The 19,033-nt window shown below is 42.4% G+C and overlaps 1 protein-coding gene across 1 annotated transcript in view; it reads right to left on the reverse strand.

Moving 5' to 3' along the window:
• Positions 1-19,033, reverse strand: part of LOC113032850 (uncharacterized) — a 75,531-nt gene extending 56,498 nt beyond the window's left edge. The window contains exons 1-4 of the mRNA XM_026186001.1: positions 18,835-19,033; positions 15,542-15,780; positions 2,959-2,987; positions 353-626 (exon numbers count right to left, since the gene is read on the reverse strand). Of these exons, the coding sequence (XP_026041786.1) occupies positions 353-626; positions 2,959-2,987; positions 15,542-15,632 (394 nt within the window). The 5' untranslated portion in view covers positions 15,633-15,780; positions 18,835-19,033. The remainder of the gene's footprint in view (positions 1-352; positions 627-2,958; positions 2,988-15,541; positions 15,781-18,834) is intronic.

Genomic DNA, 19,033 nt, shown 5'->3' on the forward strand with positions numbered 1-19,033 from the left:
GTATGAGCTCAAACTGACATGGCCTACCTTGTGCACAGAGAAAGCAAAAGCCAGATGTGTTTTGTATTCATACCATCAGTGTGCAGTTGGCGCATTGTGTGCTTAGTAGATGATGGCTTGTGTGTACTGTTTGATACGGAAACACCATTTTTACGAAGGTGTGAAGAGTTAATCTAGCTGTGTTTGCTTTTGCAAGAGAACTACAATGTTTTGATTATTGGGTGACAGGTTTTCTTATTTGTGTGAAGAGTTTTGCAAAATTAGCCAATAGTTACAAAAAATGTGCTTAAGCAATCAGAAAAAACTGTAAGAACCACTTTTGTGATTTTAACATGTTTTGTCTTTATCTCACTTTGAGCTTCTGAGCTGCTGTCTGTCAGCCTCTGAGCCAGATCAGTCCTCTTCATCTCCTTTAAAACCTCCACGATCTTCTGCACTGACTGTCGGCCGTAAGTCTGTACCATCAAAAACACTGTGTGCTGCAGGTCTGACATCTCAAACAGGCTCAATGGAATAAGTAAGAAATATTTCTTCTTGAGGATTTTGATGAAGTCTTTGCGCTCGCTGCCTCTCAGATCAGCCAGTGTTTCCAAAAGCAGCTCAATAAAAAGCTCCATCATTTCTACCTGGTAAAAACAGAGGTCACATGACAGCGATGTGCAATTCAAATATCTGTTTGATCATTAATGAACAGAAAATTTTATGTGTGGTAAAAAATATATTCATGGTCAAAATCAGGTCTTTTTAAAAATTCAAGTCTTTTCTTTTTAAAACCTGAAAAGGTGACCTTTGACGTAAATTATTTGTCCTCGGGATTCCCATATACTTGTTTGCCATTCACCTAGAGACCATTTTTGAGCCGAGGACAACACAAGGGTTACGGTCATGACCGGTCGACCAGATGTAGAGCAGAAAATAACCTCCATGAACATCTGGTGCTCGGTGGGTACCTGCTTGGATTGGTTTTTTATTTCTTGGCTCATTTTTTCCTCTTTTTGAAGGATTTAATTTTCATGAACAGGTTTGTGACTCTGTTTTACTGCCTGACTGTAACTCTGTCAAAGACTGAGCTACAAAAACTGCAGTGAGTCTCCTGATTTTACAAACAGAGGGGAGCTTTAACTGCTCGCATCTTTACTGATAAACAGAAAGACTTGAATTTAATCTGCTTTTAAAATGTAAATAAGGTTTAATATTTCTATACCAATCATGTATAAAACTCATGTGTACAGTGGGGCAAAAAAGTATTTAGTCAGCCACCGATTGTGCAAGTTCCCCCACTTAAACTTATGACAGAGGTCAGTAATTTGCACCAGAGGTACACTTCAACTGTGAGAGACAGAATGTGAAAAAAAAATCCATGAATCCACATGGTAGGATTTGTAAAGAATTTATTCGTAAATCAGGGTGGAAAATAAGTATTTGGTCAATAACAAAAATACAACTCAATACTTTGTAACATGACCTTTGTTGGCAATAACAGAGGTCAAACGTTTACTATAGGTCTTTACCAGGTTTGCACACACAGTAGCTGGTATTTTGGCCCATTCCTCCATGCAGATCTTCTCGAGAGCAGTGATGTTTTGGGGCTGTCGCCGAGCAACACGGACTTTCAACTCCCGCCACAGATTTTCTATGGGGTTGAGGTCTGGAGACTGGCTAGGCCACTCCAGGACTTTCAAATGCTTCTTACAGAGCCACTCCTTTGTTGCCCGGGCGGTGTGTTTTGGATCATTGTCATGTTGGAAGACCCAGCCTCGTTTCATCTTCAAAGTTCTCACTGATGGAAGGAGGTTTTGGCTCAAAATCTCACGATACATGGCCCCATTCATTCTGTCCTTAACACAGATCAGTCGTCCTGTCCCCTTGGCAGAAAAACAGCCCCATAGCATGATGTTTCCACCCCCATGCTTCACAGTAGGTATGGTGTTCTTGGGATGCAACTCAGTATTCTTCTTCCTCCAAACACGACGAGTTGAGTTTATACCAAAAAGTTCTACTTTGGTTTCATCTGACCACATGACATTCTCCCAATCCTCTGCTGTATCATCCATGTGCTCTCTGGCAAACTTCAGACGGGCCTGGACATGCACTGGCTTCAGCAGCGGAACACGTCTGGCACTGCGGGATTTGATTCCCTGCCGTTGTAGTGTGTTACTGATGGTGACCTTTGTTACTTTGGTCCCAGCTCTCTGCAGGTCATTCACCAGGTCCCCCCGTGTGGTTCTGGGATCTTTGCTCACCGTTCTCATGATCATTTTGACCCCACGGGATGAGATCTTGCGTGGAGCCCCAGATTGAGGGAGATTATCAGTGGTCTTGTATGTCTTCCATTTTCTGATGATTGCTCCCACAGTTGATTTTTTCACACCAAGCTGCTTGCCTATTGTAGATTCACTCTTCCCAGTCTGGTGCAGGTCTACAATACTTTTCCTGGTGTCCTTCGAAAGCTCTTTGGTCTTGGCCATGGCGGAGTTTGGAGTCTGACTGTTTGAGGCTGTGGACAGGTGTCTTTTATACAGATGATGAGTTCAAACAGGTGCCATTCATACAGGTAACGAGTGGGGGACAGAAAAGCTTCTTACAGAAGACGTTACAGGTCTGTGAGAGCCAGAGATTTTCCTTGTTTGAGGTGACCAAATACTTATTTTCCACCCTGATTTACGAATAAATTCTTTACAAATCCTACCATGTGGATTCATGGATTTTTTTTCACATTCTGTCTCTCACAGTTGAAGTGTACCTCTGGTGCAAATTACTGACCTCTGTCATCATTTTAAGTGGGGGAACTTGCACAATCGGTGGCTGACTAAATACTTCTTTGCCCCACTGTACATGACAAAGCTGCAGCTTGAATTTCATGTGTATGATTTGTGTTTAAGATGAAGATCATTTTCAGTCTTCATCTACTGAATCAAAGCTGAACTGTGTGAAGTCGACTGATGTGACGTTACTCACTCTCTGGCTCAGTGGAGGAAACTGTTTGTCTGAGGAGAAAAGAAAGAGAAAAAGTCAGATTAGAAACTGTTTTATCATCAGGCTTTATGAGGATTTAGAACATAAAAGATTTCACATCAAAGTGACACTTAAACCTCGTTAACTCGTTAATAATGATTTTAGAGAGAGGCCTAACTTTGTGAATGAGAGCACACACAGGATACTCTGATCGCTGATCACTTTTAGTGTGTATTTAGTGACACACACACACACACACCTATATACAGTGCTCAGGATAAATGAGTACACCCCACTACATTTGTCAGAAAACCTTTAGTTTCCTTTCAGAATCAACATTTTCTATGAGATATACTACAAAATACTCCCACAAATGTGGGCCATTGATTGCAAACAAGATTTGTTAATTTGCACACACAAAAAAGTGATTTTCCTAACAAGTTCATTTAAGCCCATGTTGCAAAATAGAGTACACCCCAATTATAGTCTTAGGAGAAAAGCCACACTTAAGACTACAAAATTTGAATTAACAGGCATTCAACCACAGGAGAGTCTAATGACTCATTTAAGAGATGTCCAGCAAACAGGTGACTATAAAAGGGCATTACTTAACAAAGAAAAGCCCTTCCCATTTCATACTGTCAGCAAGAGCTCCACATGGAAGAGAAATCAGAATCAGAATCAGAATCAGAATACTTTATTGATCCCTGGGGGAAATTATTTTTCAAATGTCCCAACATTTGAGAAATGAAATCACTACTTTACACAAAAAGGTGAGGGCTACAAGAAGATCAGCAAAGCTTTGCATATCAGTCAAAATACTGTAGCAAAAAGTAACCAAAAATTTAAGAAAGATGGAAGTGCAACCATTTACAGAGACGTCCAGGCCATCCACAGATGTTTACATCTTGACAGGAGCATCTTCTGATGAGAAGGGTTGAAGAAAACCTCCATGCAAGTGCACTGCAGTTAGCTAAAGCAGTAGAAAGCCAAACTGGAGTGACCGTTTCCCGTGACACCATACGGCGCACACTGCAGAGGAATGGCATGCATGAGTATCGTCCACGAAGGAAGCCTCTCCTAAAGCCCATGCACAAAAAAGTATGCCTGGAATTTGCTAAGGCCCATGCTGAAAAAGGTGAGGACTCTATACTCTTGAGTGATGAGACCAAGATCACTGTTACTAATGGTTTCAAAACTGTATGGTGTGATTAAAGGTGAGGATTTCAAAGAAAAATGCATGGTGCCTACGGTGAAACATGATGGTGGCAGTGTCCTTATGTGCGGCTGCATGAGTGCTACTGGTGTTGGGGAGCGGCACTTAATTGATGGTATCATGAACTTGGAGTTTGATGTCTCGAGACCGGACCACTTTTACGTGTTCTTGGTCTCATCTTGGTCTCAAGGGGCTTTGGTCCTGTCTCAGTCTTGCTTTCTCAGATCGATTTGGAGTCAATCATCAGCAGAGCGGGGGGGTTAGCTTACTGGGCTTAAGCCTGGGTAATTTTTTCAGAAGCCCGGGGTCTTTTGGACTGTAATTTGTTTCATAGTTAGATGCCTGACTGACAACTGTATAAAACAAAAACTACACACAATATTCGAAGCACATAGCGCACAGTCGGAAATTCCCCCGACTGAGCAAAGCACTTATGCATGTGAGTGAGGGGGGAGAATCTGCTGCCTGTGAGTTTGCTGCAGACAGAGGAGAGCTTAAGTTTGACCAGGTACCAAAGCAAATCATTCGTAAAATATAACATAAAAACGTCTGCACTTCTTTAAGTTGCTTGAAGACATTTCACCTCTCATCCGAGAAGCTTCTTCAGTTCTAAGGTCAAATGGTGGAGAGTCCCAGATTTAAACCTAGTGGGAGTTTCCCCCGCAGAGGGATTTAAGGACCCCCTGATGATCCTCCAATTGCCTGAGCCTATCTCAAATATCACTCTGTGTGTCTCCTATATGATACATTTAACTGACATTTTTGCATTGTAACAACCAAGATTTATAAAAGAAAATAATGACTATTAACAAGGTTGCCCAAACTTTTGCATCCCACTGTGCACTACATGACTTTGAACATGACGGGAGTCGAGACCAGACTGGCGCGTTTATATCCAGTAAGGATCCCAGGCTACCTCTCCCACGCTAACCAACCCTAACTCAAAGTGAGAGACATAAATATGAAGCAATACCAGCTCGGACGTCACCCGGGTGAAGAAGGTCAGCATCAGGTAAAAGATGAAAATTGGGCGCTGTTGGAATATTACTACGCAAGAAACTCTGGTCAAACTTGAATGGGTTGAAGTCAACTGATGTGACGTTACTCACTCTCTAGCTCAGTTTAGGAAACTGTTTGTCTGAGAAGAAAAGAAAGAGACAAAATCAGATTAGAAACTGTTTTATCATCAGGCTTTATGAGGATTTAACACAAAAGATATCCTTCAAGCTCTTGAGGGTCCTTGAGGGGCTCTTCTGGACAGAGATCTCCGATGTTGTTCCTGGGATCTGCTGGAGCCACTCGCCTAGCTTGGGAGTCACCGCACCGAGTGCTCCGATTACCACTGGGACCACTGTTACCTTCACCCTTCTCATCTTGTCGAGCTCTTCTCTGAGCCCTTGGTATTTCTCAAGCCTCTTCTTTCTGATGTTTGTGTCATTCGGAATCGCTACATCTATCACTTCAGGTGTCTTCTTCTGCTTGTCCACTACCAATATGTCCGGTTGGTTAGCCACCACCATTTTGTCCATGAGTATCTGGAAGTCCCACAGGATCTTAGCTCAGTCGTTCTCGACCACCCTAGGGGCTGTGTCCCATTTTGATCTCAGGACTTCTAGGCCATACTCGGCACCAGAGATGGGCAGTAACATGTCACTTGTAATCTGATTACTTTTTTCAAGTAATGAGTAAAGTAAGGGATTACTATTGCAAAAAAAGTAATTCAATTACAGTCGCTTTCCCGTAAGCACGCTGTGTTACTGTATTACTAAACTGTGGTTTTGTTTGAGAGCGTGTCTAGTATATGTCTGCGACGTTCGTGGTAACAGACGTGTGCAGATCAACAATAGATAACATATTGAGTGCGGGAGAGAGTATGACTGTGCAGCGTTTAAAGCAGGGAAGTAATGACCTTACTTTGACTTTGATTCCCTAAAAAGTGACAAAAACATTAGCGTCCGATGTACACTACATGGGAAGAAAGTTTCTTTTTACATCGAAAGGAAACCCCTAAACTTCTGAGCAAGCGAGCATGCCCATATGGAAAAGATATATATAATTCTTATAAAGTTTGTATCTGTCTTGTGTGAAACTTGTATGAAAAGCATATAAGAGTGAAAACAGATATAAGATCCCTTGAAAAATTATATAATGAAACTTGTATGTTTTGGATACTTACTAAAACAATGTATGAAAGTAATGAGAAAGTGGCCACTTTCATGAGTAAATCATGTAAGCCTTATATGATTTACTCATGAAAGTGGCCACTTAAGTTTTTACTATTTCTTTTCCATATGGGCGTTGCCACAGGAATGTGAAATTCACAGAGAAACTCCCAGATCCTCCCACTGACATGACTGCTATGGCACACCTGCACACCTTCACCCGCCCCAATCCTGCTAAAAAGGTGAAAATAGTTTTAACCCTCTGGGGTCCAGGGTATAATTGGCCGTTTTTGACTACTTTTGATTTTACCTCTATATTTCACCTTTAAAATATGTTTTTCTTGCCTTGTTTGGTATCATTATTTTCAGCACAACCTCAAATATCTGAAATTTGAGTTATTTTTTCATTTTGGTATACTATATTAGCACAGTTAATCTTAATTCAGACAGTAGCAAGGCCCGGAGAGGGTGCTATTAACTAGGGCTGAACGATATATCGCATTTGCGATAATATCGCGACATGATCAAGTGCAATTTTCTAACCGCAGAGGCTGCGATTATACTCTGGACATGTCCAAATTCATGGGCTGCATCCTCCTGAGGCCGCATTTGTAGACCGATTACGTCACAGCGACGCGCCGAAGGCTGTCCAAATTACTACCATATCCCAGAATTCATAGCGCGGCCCAGCCAAACTCCAGTTTCCAGCAATGGCGGCCGCTACTAAGTTTTAAAATTACTCATACTAATCTTTCTGGGTCACAAAATAAACTTTTAACATATTTTCAGGCGAGAAAGTAGTTGTGTAAACATCAAATATCTGCTCGGTTTATCAAGATATCCCATATTTGCAAAAGTGCTTCGACGTTTTCAGAGGCGTCTGCTACCCACCAGCTCGACAGCTAGCCGGGAGCTCGAGGGTTACTGATGCGGCCGAGAGCGGCACAACTCCCGGCACATCATTTTCAGATCACCGCGGAGTTTCGCTGCTCGGGTTAAACGTAATATATAAGTCACTTAGACAACCTAAAAATGTTATTGTTGGGCTTTTTTCAGTGTTTTGTTTGTTTGTGAGTAAATCGGTTTGGCTGAGATTAAAGTTATTAGATTAGATAAAATAAAACTTTATTAATCCCCCGGGTGGGTTCCTCCTTGGTTTTCACACAGCTGACTAAACGTCAAACAGAAAACTTATTAAACAGAAGTATGAGACAGTCGAGAATTTACACCAGTGTCTGGTTATATTTTAGATAGCAAGAAGCAGACGGCCGAGTTTATTAAACTCCACCGAGACAGCAGTGACGCTAATCAGAACTAGACCGTCCAATTTCACGCCTTTAAACTTTAAAGGCGTGTTTGTGTGTGTGTTTATACAATTGCTATTATGTTTCACTTTATGTGTAATGTTACTGACTGCAGAGATCAGTAAGATGTGTGTATTTTTTATTTATTAGTTTTATTTATTTAATATTATTTTTTAATTTAATGACTGTCTAGTAGTTCACAGATGTCGAAAAACTGAGTGTGGTAAAGCCACTGATTTTGTTTATGTATATTTCTGCAATCTGCACATTGTACTGACTTTCATTTTAATGTTTACACCAGGGTTCCTTGTCAGCACTTTATGCTCAGATGTTTGTAAGCTAAAAATAAACTATTGTGTATGTTCAAATATACTGTTGTGATTGAAGAAGTTAAATAAAAATGTCAGTCATCAATTCATGCATCACCTCATGTCATCATAACAGAGGTCTGTCTTCCAGGAAAGAACAGTTTAAAATTAATGTAATATAGTATTGGCCATACTATATGATGTATTGCTTGTCTTTGTTTAATAATACAGAAGACAAAGACCTTAAAAAATAATCGCATATCGCATCGCAATCTTGGGGCAAAAAAATCGCAATTAGATTATTTTACATAATCGTTCAGCCCTACTATTAACCCCGATTCTTTTGTCCCCGTGATAGAACAGAGAAAACCGACTCATAGTGTGTTAAAACATTTATATTTCTTTTTATTCAATCATCTTCCAGAAGAGAGACACCCCTGCACAGCTCAAACGCCAGCTGCAGGATCTCTAACATTTTTAGCTCAACATGTGTCTTATATGGTGTTATTTCTGTACTTCAGACGTCACACACGGCACACACAGTTTCAAACATTGCTTATATGGAAAGTTCTTCTTTTCTGTGTCTTATCTATTAATATGCCTGTGCACTAAAACTTCCTGTTTTTCAGTCTGGCTGAGCACTTAGTTTGTGAGTCAAAAGTGGCCTTGCTCTACAAGCCTTCATTATTAAAGTACATAAAACAATCTAATGAGCAGATACACATTAAAAATCTCTCTCTATTTCTTAACAGTGCCCGAGGGCAAGAGTCTGTGTCCAGGCCTTAGTTCATGGGGCCCGGCCAGGCACAGCCTAAAAAAGGGACATGGGCCCATTCTCCTGTAGGCTCACCACCTGCAAGAGGCTCAATAGGGGTCGGTGCATTGTGAGCCGGGCAGCAGCCAGGAGAGGAGGACCTGGCGGACTGATCCCCAGCTACCAAGACTGGTTATTGGGACATATAATGTCACCTCTCTGGTGGGGAAAGAGCCTGAGCTAGTGTGTAAGGTTGAGAGGTACCGGCTAGATATAGTCGGGCTCACCTCAACGCATGGCCCGGGCTCTGGAACCATCCTCCTGGAGAGGGGCTGGACTCTGTCTCAGTCTGGAGTTGCCCCTGGTGAGAGGTGGGGGGCTGGGGTGGGTATCTTGGGATCCCCTCGGCTTGCTGCCGGTATGTTCCCTTCCCAGATGCCTTAACGTCCACTCACATCCTGGGCCATCTGACCTCAGGAAATCACATGATAGGGTGGGGCTAGGTTTCACAATGAACTCACCTGAAACCTTGGCTGATTGTGACCCACACCCATTATCACACCTTGGCTAATGTGATAAGGTAGTGGATCATTAGGGGGTCCATTTTCCCTCTCGGCGGGTTACTCCCACAGGGCTTAAATCTGGGACTCTCCACCATTTGACCCTAGAACTGAAGAAGCGTCTTGGATGAGAGGTGAAAGGTCTTCAAGCAACTTAAAGAAGTTCAGACGCTCTTTCAAAGCTCCTTAGACGACGAGAAGGTTTGTTCCCTTTGCCTCCTGGTCGGAAAAGGGGTCATGACCGTCATCTGCGCTTTTGCGCCGACTGGTGGTTCAGAGTACCCAGCCTTCTTGGAGTCCCTGGATGGGATACTGTAGGGTGCTCCTCCTGGGGACTCTGTTGTCCTACTGGGAGAATTCAATGTTCACGTGGGCAATGGCAGCGAGACCTGGAGGGTTGTGATTGGGAGGAATGGACCGGATCTGAGCCCGGGCAGTATTTTCATGTTCAAAAATAAGAGTGTCCATAAGTGCAGCTGGCACCAGGAGAATCTGGGCCACGGGTTGATGATCGATATTTTAATCGTATCACCAAACAAAAGGCCAAATGTTTTGGACACTCGGGTAAAGAGAGGGGCTGAGCTGCCAACTGATCACCACCTGGTGGTGAGTTGGATCAGGTGGTGGGGGAGGACGCTGGACAGACCTGGCGCGCCTAAACGTATAGTGAGGGCATGCTGGGAACACCTAGCAGAGGCCCCGGTCCGCAAGATCTTCAACTCACCCCTCTGGAAGAGCTTCAACATGATTCCGAGGGAGACTGGGGACATTGAGTTTGAATGGACCATGTTCAGCATCTCCACTGCCGAAGCCACTGCACTGAATTGCGGCCGCAATGTAGTTGGTGCCTGTCATGGTGGTAATCACCGAACCAAATGGTGGACACCAGAGGTGAGAGGAGCCATCTGTCAAGGCTCTCTGTGTAGGTAGGCGAAGTCAACCCAAGTGCAGGACTCTTGGAGGCAGAGGTAAACTCAGAGAACAATCTCAGCTTTATTGCTGATCAAAACTACAAAACTCAAAATGACACAGGTGCAGAACACTCAGGAACAGAACACACAGGCAGGACAGATGGTGAGCAGACGTTAATGACGCGACACTGACACAGAGAAGCACAGGGCTTAAATACACAGAGGGAGCAACAGAGGCGGAGCCAGACATTTGAAACACCCGGGGCTTAGCCCTAAAGGGTAGTATGCATGTGGGATTTATTTGTTTATTTTTTTTTTTGGGGGGGGGGGGGGGGGGGGGGGGGTTAGAAATGACTGAAAGATTAATAGGCTCTGTTTTGAGTTTTGTTCAAAAAAGAATGACTTCATATGGGAAAAATATATATCACATATGCAGGACACCATAAACTAGTTTTTTAATTAAGCAGCAAGGCAGAACAAAGTCGGGGCTGCATCAAGACACAGGGACTAAATCTCAATTCAACCAGACCCAGAACTGATCCGGAATTAAAACAGGACTACAACAGTTCAAAATCAGGACTACTGAGGACTTAACCAAGACTGAACCAGAATCAGAACTGGATGATAGTAGCACTAAAAATCATCATAGACCTGCACTACACTTATTTTTTTTAATTCTACCAAAGTACACTATTTAGATTGAGAAAAGTTCATATAATTATTTAGCCTTGTTGTGCAAACAAGCCTGAATAACTTAATAAATATAGAATTTGAAAAATAACAAACCTAAAAAGAAACACTAGGTACGAGATACATGAGGACCTATGATACGGTGATACTTTTGGTAAACAACCATTTGACTAACATGTGTCTCACCTGCTCTTGTTCCACCTCTGTTCTGTCCTCATTCTCCATCTCCCTCTCTGTTCCTCTCTCTCCCTCTCTGTTCCTCTCTCTCCCTCTTTGTGCTGACAATCATCAAATATACAGTTGAAACCAGATATTTACTCTTCAGATCAAAACACAAACCCTTTTTTAATTGTAACATCAAATCAGACTAAATGTTTATTTTTTTTAGATTGATAAATAATATATTTATCAATAACATATTTGTTAACTTTAAGAGTAAAGAGAGAAACTATCTGCATTTCTTAATTGTAAATGGCACCAAATTGTATTCATAATTGAGCCACACTTATGGAGCTCCACAGTTCTTTTTCTGGTGTTTTGGTTGATATCTCTTAATTTCAATACACAGAATATACTGCTGTGTAGTGAAATTCCTCTTGTTTTGCATAGAAATATACTGAACAACATACAAAGCATAATATATAAAATACTACCAGAGTTTTTTTCTTTGAAAGAAGCTCCTTATGTCCATTCTTGTATATCAGTAAATTACTGAAACCGATTTATTTAGCCGTGGAGGGAAACAACTGAAAATATGACATAAACACATGTAAGCTAAGACTCTCTAAAGAAACAGCATTGTTGTTGTTCGGCTTTTCATTTCGCCATTTGTTGATTCACTTGAAGAGCGAGTAACGTAATATTGGTCAAGTGATCAGTTTGATATCAATCTTTCGTGATTCACCGTCATATTTACATTATTTGTACGGTACGAATGATTTGCTTTGGTACCTGGTCAAACTTAAGCTCTCCTTAGTATGGCTGGCTCCGTTTCTCCAACAGCGCACTCGTAGGCAGCAGCTGCCCCGCCCTCTCGCTCAGTCGCTTAGTGCCTGAGCTCGGATCATACCAACATCAGGGGGGATTCACGCACAGTCGTAAATTCCCACAGTGTGCACTATGTGCTTCGAATATTGTGTGTACTTTTTGTTTTATACAGTTGTCAGCCAGGCATCTAACTATGAAAAAATTACACTCCAAAAGACCCCGGGCTTCTGACAAAACAACCCGGGCTTAATCCCAGTAAGCCACCCCCACACTCCGCCCCTGGGGAGCAATCAGGGGATGAGAGACAGGAAAGAAACACAGCTGGGTCAAATCAGGGCTGACGAGACTATGGGGAGCAAAACCAGACACACTACACACAGGACAGGGACTATCAAAGTAAAACAGGAAATGACATGAAGACAGAGACACAATGCTAACACAGTACAGAGAAACAGACACATAAACCTCAGAACTAGAAAATCTTAACCAGAATTAAATCGAAATGAAAGATAATAACAAAGAAAACCAGCCTCCCTTGAAATGTCTATGCCAGGGTGCTGGAAAGGAGAGTCCTTCGGTTAGTTGATCCTCAAATACAGGAGGAACAATGCGGTTTTCGTCCTGGTCATTGAACACTGGATCCATTCTTCATCCTCTCAGGGATACTTGAGGGTGCATGGGAGTTTGCCCAACAAGTCAACATGTGTTTTGTGGATTTGAAGAAGGCATTTGACCGTGTCCCTTGGGGGGTCCTGTGGGGGGTGCTCCGGGAGTATGGGGTGTCTGGCCCATTGCTAAGGGCGACTCAATCCCTATACAACCATTGCAAAAGCTTGGTCCGCATAGCCAGCAGTAAGTCGGATTCGTTCCTGGTGGGTGATGGGCTCGATGGGTCGATCTACGTCCCTACCCTCACTTGTGGTCACGAGCTGTGCGTAGTGACCGAAAGAACAAGATTGCAGATACAAGCGGCAGAAATGGGCTTCTTCTAAAGGGTGGCTGGCCTCTCCCTTAGAGATAGGTTGAGAAGTTCAGCCATTCAGGAGGGGTTCAGAGTAGAGCTGCTGCTCCACAACGACAGGAGGTAGTTGAGGTGGCTCGGGCATCTGACATGGATGCCTCCTAGGTAGAGATGGCACGATACCACTTTTTTATGTCCGATACCGATACCGATATCATAAATTTGGATATCTGCCGATACCGATATGAATCCGATATAGTGTTTTTTAATCAACAAAACGGTTTTTTTTAAATATCTTGCTGCATTTTGTATAAGTTCATACTCAAGTTTAAAACAACAACTACACTAAAGCTATTCTGTTATACCTGTATGCAAAAAAAAATGTTTCATAGTTCAGCAATACTGATCAATCTAATAAACTTAAACCTACACCATCCTCCCTATTCTGGTATTTTAAAGAGTACTTAGCGTAAATATTAAGCAACCTAACTAATAGGGTTCCAACTCCCAGCAACAAAAATAAATAAATAAAAAATAGGGAACCACCCCTCACGCTCCACCTCATGATGCTTAATCGACGTAATCAACCTTAATTTGATGCAGTGTGAAAAAAAATGCACAGAAATCAATTATTTTTCAAGAAATATTAAATAGATTCAACATCTTTCTTCAACAAAATTGCAGACTGCACAGATGGTACCTTCCCAAAGGAAAAAGTGCTATAGCTTACTAGGGTATATATATTAGACTTAATAGTCACTATATACAGTAATTGACTTCTATTCATTTTACATCAAATTAAAACTTTGGGTGTCAGATAATTATTTATTAACAGCTTTTATTTATTAGACATTTTAAATGAGAATAAGAAAGAAAAGTATGTCTTTGTGCCCCCTTTTCCCTGTTCATGCCCTATCGGCCCCCCTGGCTAAACTTTGCTAGATCCGCCCCTGCACAGTTACCAGCCGTCAGCTACATAGAAAAAGATCCTCGAGTAGAAAGTAATATTAAATAAATTCTAACAACAGCTTATCAAGCTTAAACGTGCTGCTGTTGTTCAGCCGCTGGTTTCCTCTTTCTGGTGCAAAGTGGGCCAAAAACAAACAAGACAGACGGACTCGCGACAGAAAAGCCGATCAGCTGATCATTAAGCAGTTTCATGATTGAAGTAGCAGCAGGAGAGGCAGTCGCTCCATATATCGCTTGTTAAGCTTAACGCAGGAATGCTTTACATTCAGAGATGGACTTACACACTTGCTTTACTTCTCTCGGGGATAACTTTGTCGGAGATGAAATGCCGGGTTGCTAGCGAAGCTCCACATGCTATCCAGACCACCGACAGGTCCCGCATGCCACAGCCGCTCTATCACCTGATGCATACTGCTCCGACGTGCTAACGTTCTGAGGTGAGTTACGGCGTGTTGCAAGTTTTGTGAGATGCTTTCGTGATATTTAATGGATCGGATTACATTTTTTATTTTTCTCCGATATCCGATCCAGTAATTTAGGTCAGTATCGGACCGATACCGATACGTAATATCGGATCGGTCCATCTCTACTCCTAGGTGAGGTGTTCCGGGCATGTACCACTGGCAGGAGGCTCTGGGGCAGACCCAGAATGTGCTGGAGACATTATATCTCTGGGCTGGTCTGGGAACACCTTGGTGTTCCCCTGGACAAGCTGGAGGAGGTGGCTGGGGAGAGGGAGGTCAGGGCTTCTCTTCTTGGGCTGCTGCCCCTGCGACCCGGCCCCAGATAAGCAGAAGAAAATGGATGGATGGATGGATGGACTAAGTAACTAAGTAAATAATTACTTTTGAAAATAAGTAATCAGTAAAGTAATTGGATAGCTTTTTCTGAGGAGTAATTACTAATTATTTACTTGTTACTTTTTTTAAGTAACTTGACCAACACTGCTTGGCACAGATGTTTCTGTATACCATGCCGGCGACTTGGTTGTGGCATTCCATTAATGCCCTGACATGTTGCCATCTTGCACCCTGCTCTTATGTGCTGGATTGTCTCAGGGGCATCTTTTCATAGCTAATTTAAGACCAGTTCCATTTATTAAAACTGTAAAGGTGGAATTGTCTGTTTGACTGGATTCCTCTTGGACCCCAAAACATTTGTATTTTTAAAGAAGCACCAATCAAAGCAGAAATAAAAAATTATGTGAAACATTAGCAACAAACTGACAAATTCATTAAAAACTTTAGGGATAGAAAAAAAAAAACAAATCAACAAAAATATACCACAGACTTCAGTCAGTATGATGAGGGTTAATAGTGACATAATCTGTAGAGCTGCTTGAAGACTTTCCAACCATGTTGAATGATGTTGGATGTTTTTGTTCTGATCTGATCAAAATACTGTAACTGAGCTTGTGTAACAGTGTTTATGTTGTATGTGATTCCATAATAATTGTGAAGTCCTGAAACAGTCACATAATATCACTGCACACTGGCTATAAGCTGCTATTATTTTGTAGTGTGCTGTGTTTGAGCCTCCTGTAATGAGCCAGCCTGCCTGACCTGCACATATTCTGCTCTAATCCACGTTATAAAAAGCAGCACGAAAATATAAACGTCTTTGTTCATCATTCACTACACAACACAGAGTCAAGAGATTTTTCTATCAGTCAGCACCTGGTTTCATATGAATGTGATAAACTATGTGCAGTATTCTCACATATTTAATTCTTTGTTCTCTTATTTGTGGTTCCTGAGGTGATACCTGATAATCTCTGCACCAGATCAGTCCTGTTCATCTTCATTAAAGCCTTTCTGGTCTCCTCCACACTCTCTCCTCTGTACGTCTCCACCATCAGCTCCACTACATGTTGTGTCTCTGCTTTTTTGAATTGGTCCCATGGCTTGGATGATAGATTTTTCTCCACTTCAAGTGACCTGAACTTAGCAAAGTCCTCTGGACTGAACTGGTTCAGTGTTTCAATGAGTCATCATAGTTACCACCTGGAAAATGAAGGAATCATATTATACATGAAGGACAGCATGTCTGCTGTTTGTTCATTTGATGGATGGAAACTGACAGCTTTGTATTTCACTAATGACAACATTACTGACATGGACGGTTGTTACTTTTCTATCACCCAAATGAAGAACTGTGATTGGACGTCGGGGTGGGCGGTATAAACGGTATACAGTAGAAACGATTACATTTGGCCAACGGTAGAGATTTTGAATATACCGCTCTACCGCGATAGCGCATGTTGATGGTGTCATCAAGCTGCGCCTGTTTTGGCCGAAAGCATTGCAGCAGCTGCAAACAACATCATCTGCAAATTATGCCAGGTGACAGTAATAGCAAAGAGATGAAGCACTTTTGGAAGATGGAGAAAGCCAAAAACTGTGCTTCCTCCACTTACCTACCATTGGTTCATTAATGCAAAATTCTCTCGCAGCTGCTCTATTCCCATGTTGTTGCAGTATATTAATGACTAACCTGTGGATGGATTATCTCAGTTGTTCTCCTGACTGAAGTTTGGTCCGTTTATAGCATCCTGCCATGCAATTGCATTTGTCCCTGACCACCAGAAACCCTCACGTTAACTTTTATCGAGTGGAAAAAGGTTAGCGGCCATCCTTCAGCTTCACTGTGCTAATGTTATGCTAATGTAGCTGTTTTGGTAGCAATCACGTAGCACATCAATATATACCAGCTAGCCCAACTTCAGTAACACTACAAACGTCACTGCTGTTTAGTTTTCTGTCTTCATTTATGTCGGAAGTGGTAGCAGAGCTGTGCGTTTTAATTTTCTCAGAAATCTCTCAGTCAGAACATGGCATATCATGTTTAGGTGGAAACTAGCGAGCTAACTTCCTGCTAACTTCTAATGCCGTTGAATTTAATACATTCTGTTTTCATGGATGCCTGGATGTTAAACTTAATTGTTACACCTGGTAAAGCAGCAACGCTGATGATTTTATTAAAGATGAAAGAATTTAGACAGTTTGTAACTCTCAGTGTTCGTTTGACTTTGGGACCTGAAGCAGACAGAGTTTTGGACCCAGATTACTCCATGAGGCTCCAGACTACGGCAGCCGTAATGCTCCGACAATGCATCAAGCGGTGCGGCTTCGCAGCATACCAAAGTCATACTAAAACATTTTTGACAGATTTCTGCGCCGTGTACCACAGAAAATTGGTTTGAGGTCAGTAAGCACAACCAGAATTCACACATAAGGCGCACTGTCGATTTTTGAGAAAATTAAAGGATTTTAATAGTGCCTTATAGTGTGTAAAATATGTTATACAGAAGAAACGAATATATCGTGATATATATTGTTCCCGCGCATGCTTCAAATTATACCGTGATATGGATTTTAGGTCATATCACCCAGCCCTAATTGGACGTGAACGTCAAACTTCAGCTTGAAACTCGAATAAAATTATGTAATTAAAACACGCAACCCTGGAGCCTGGGGCTCGCTCGGGCCACTTTGGAGGTGGGATGCCCCCGGCCTCTCGGCCTGGGGCTCGGTCACTCAGGCACGGCTGGCTGCCGGCGGAGCTCACGGGCGCGTCACTGCAACTCCCCCTGTCTTCTGCTCCGAGGCTGCTGAGTGAGCCCTCATCTGGGACTCTCCTCAGCTCTTTCCGGGACAGTGGCGCGGCTGCCCCTCTGTTGGTCTTCCTTGGTCTCTTGTGTTCTGGGGGCCTCTGGATGTCTGGAGTTTTGATCTCCTCCATACCTGCTTCATGCCCTGGAGGACGGGGCTGTGGCCCCCCCACACCCTCTAGCAGATCATTACATGACGGAACCTTTTAAAAACAAGCGCGTCCATGCTCACAGGTGTACACACGGGTGATCACACCCACAAACTACACCCTTTTTGGCTCCTACCTCAAAGCACACTGTGTTCTGTTGATCTTATGTGCTGCACAATAATGTTTAACATTTAGTATTTACTGTCATATTCCCATATATTATTGTGATGTTGTTTATTCTATTACTCTTGTTCTCTTCTGCTTGTTTTCTTTTTTCTTTCTCAGCAGGTGATCCAGGTGATTGATATATGCATTTTTTTTCTCTGCCCGTTCTGTTGGTTTTTGTCTTTTGCCCTTCTCCCCCGTCCCTCTTCTCAGCTGTTTCTCTTCCCCTCTTTCTTTCTCCCCTTCTTTCCCCCAGTCAAGTCTGTCCCGTATTCAGTAAGTGAAAATAAAATAAACAATAAAAGGTGAATCAAATGGACCATTACGGCAAGGCTGGGATGGTCAGTTTGGTAAAGTAAATCCATTGGGCATCTTTCTTTGCCTTTAGACAACAATTCTGATGGCAAAAGAGCCAAACGGGACAGGCAAAAAAAAAAAAAAAAAAAAAAAACACGCAACCCACAGCAGCGTGTGAGTATGTGTGTGTTTAAGTTCAGCTTATTGGAGAGGCCCTCCACAACAGTCTCATTTTCTCACGTGACCTTCTTGGTAAAACGAATTGCCCACCCCTGGTTTATACAAACTTTTCAAATTTAAAGCCCTCTAGATTATCACTGGTCAGAAACACTTTAATTCTTATCAGGGCTTTTGTTGTGAAAGAATGTGGAAACTTGTATAAAGATAAAAGATCATTTTCTTTAAATAAAAAGGGCAAATAATGTTTGTGTCATAATATCTGTGACTCTGACAGCAGGTTACAAATTTGTGTTCTCCCAGAAAATAAATGAGAGACAGAGAGAGAGGAACCATGCATGGAGCAGAGCTGTGTGAGGAAGATCTGGTGTCTGATGAAGATGATGGCGATGAAGTTGTGTACAGATTGTTTTAAGATCACGTGACTATCGTGGCCTTTTGAAACCGCCACAACCGAGAACTCTACCGTGACCGAGACCTCCGGTTCTTTCCCACAGAGCTCTGCACCTCTGCTTCAAACCAGCAACAGTCACATGATCTAATATAACTTATTATTATATCTCATTCCCTGTTACACACACATGAAAACAACTCCAACAAGGAAGCAGAACTACGAATGTGAACTTCCAGGAGGAAGCAGAACTTAATGCCGCGCTTACCTTCAATACTTCATGTAAAATGTGAACACCTGGAATCACTGCTGATGGAAAATCATTCTTCAGTGTTTGTGAAGCAGCTTAGTGTGAGGCACTGTTCTCCCGCTGCTTTCTCTCACTTCCTGTAAACGACGACTGGAAAACTTCGACGTCTGTGCCTCTCTCTCCTCCCATCTGTCAGCCCGCCCACATCAACGTTACC

The sequence above is a fragment of the Astatotilapia calliptera genome, chromosome 11 (genome assembly GCF_900246225.1).
Source record: "Astatotilapia calliptera chromosome 11, fAstCal1.2, whole genome shotgun sequence".
NCBI classification, from domain to species: Eukaryota; Metazoa; Chordata; class Actinopteri; order Cichliformes; family Cichlidae; genus Astatotilapia; species Astatotilapia calliptera.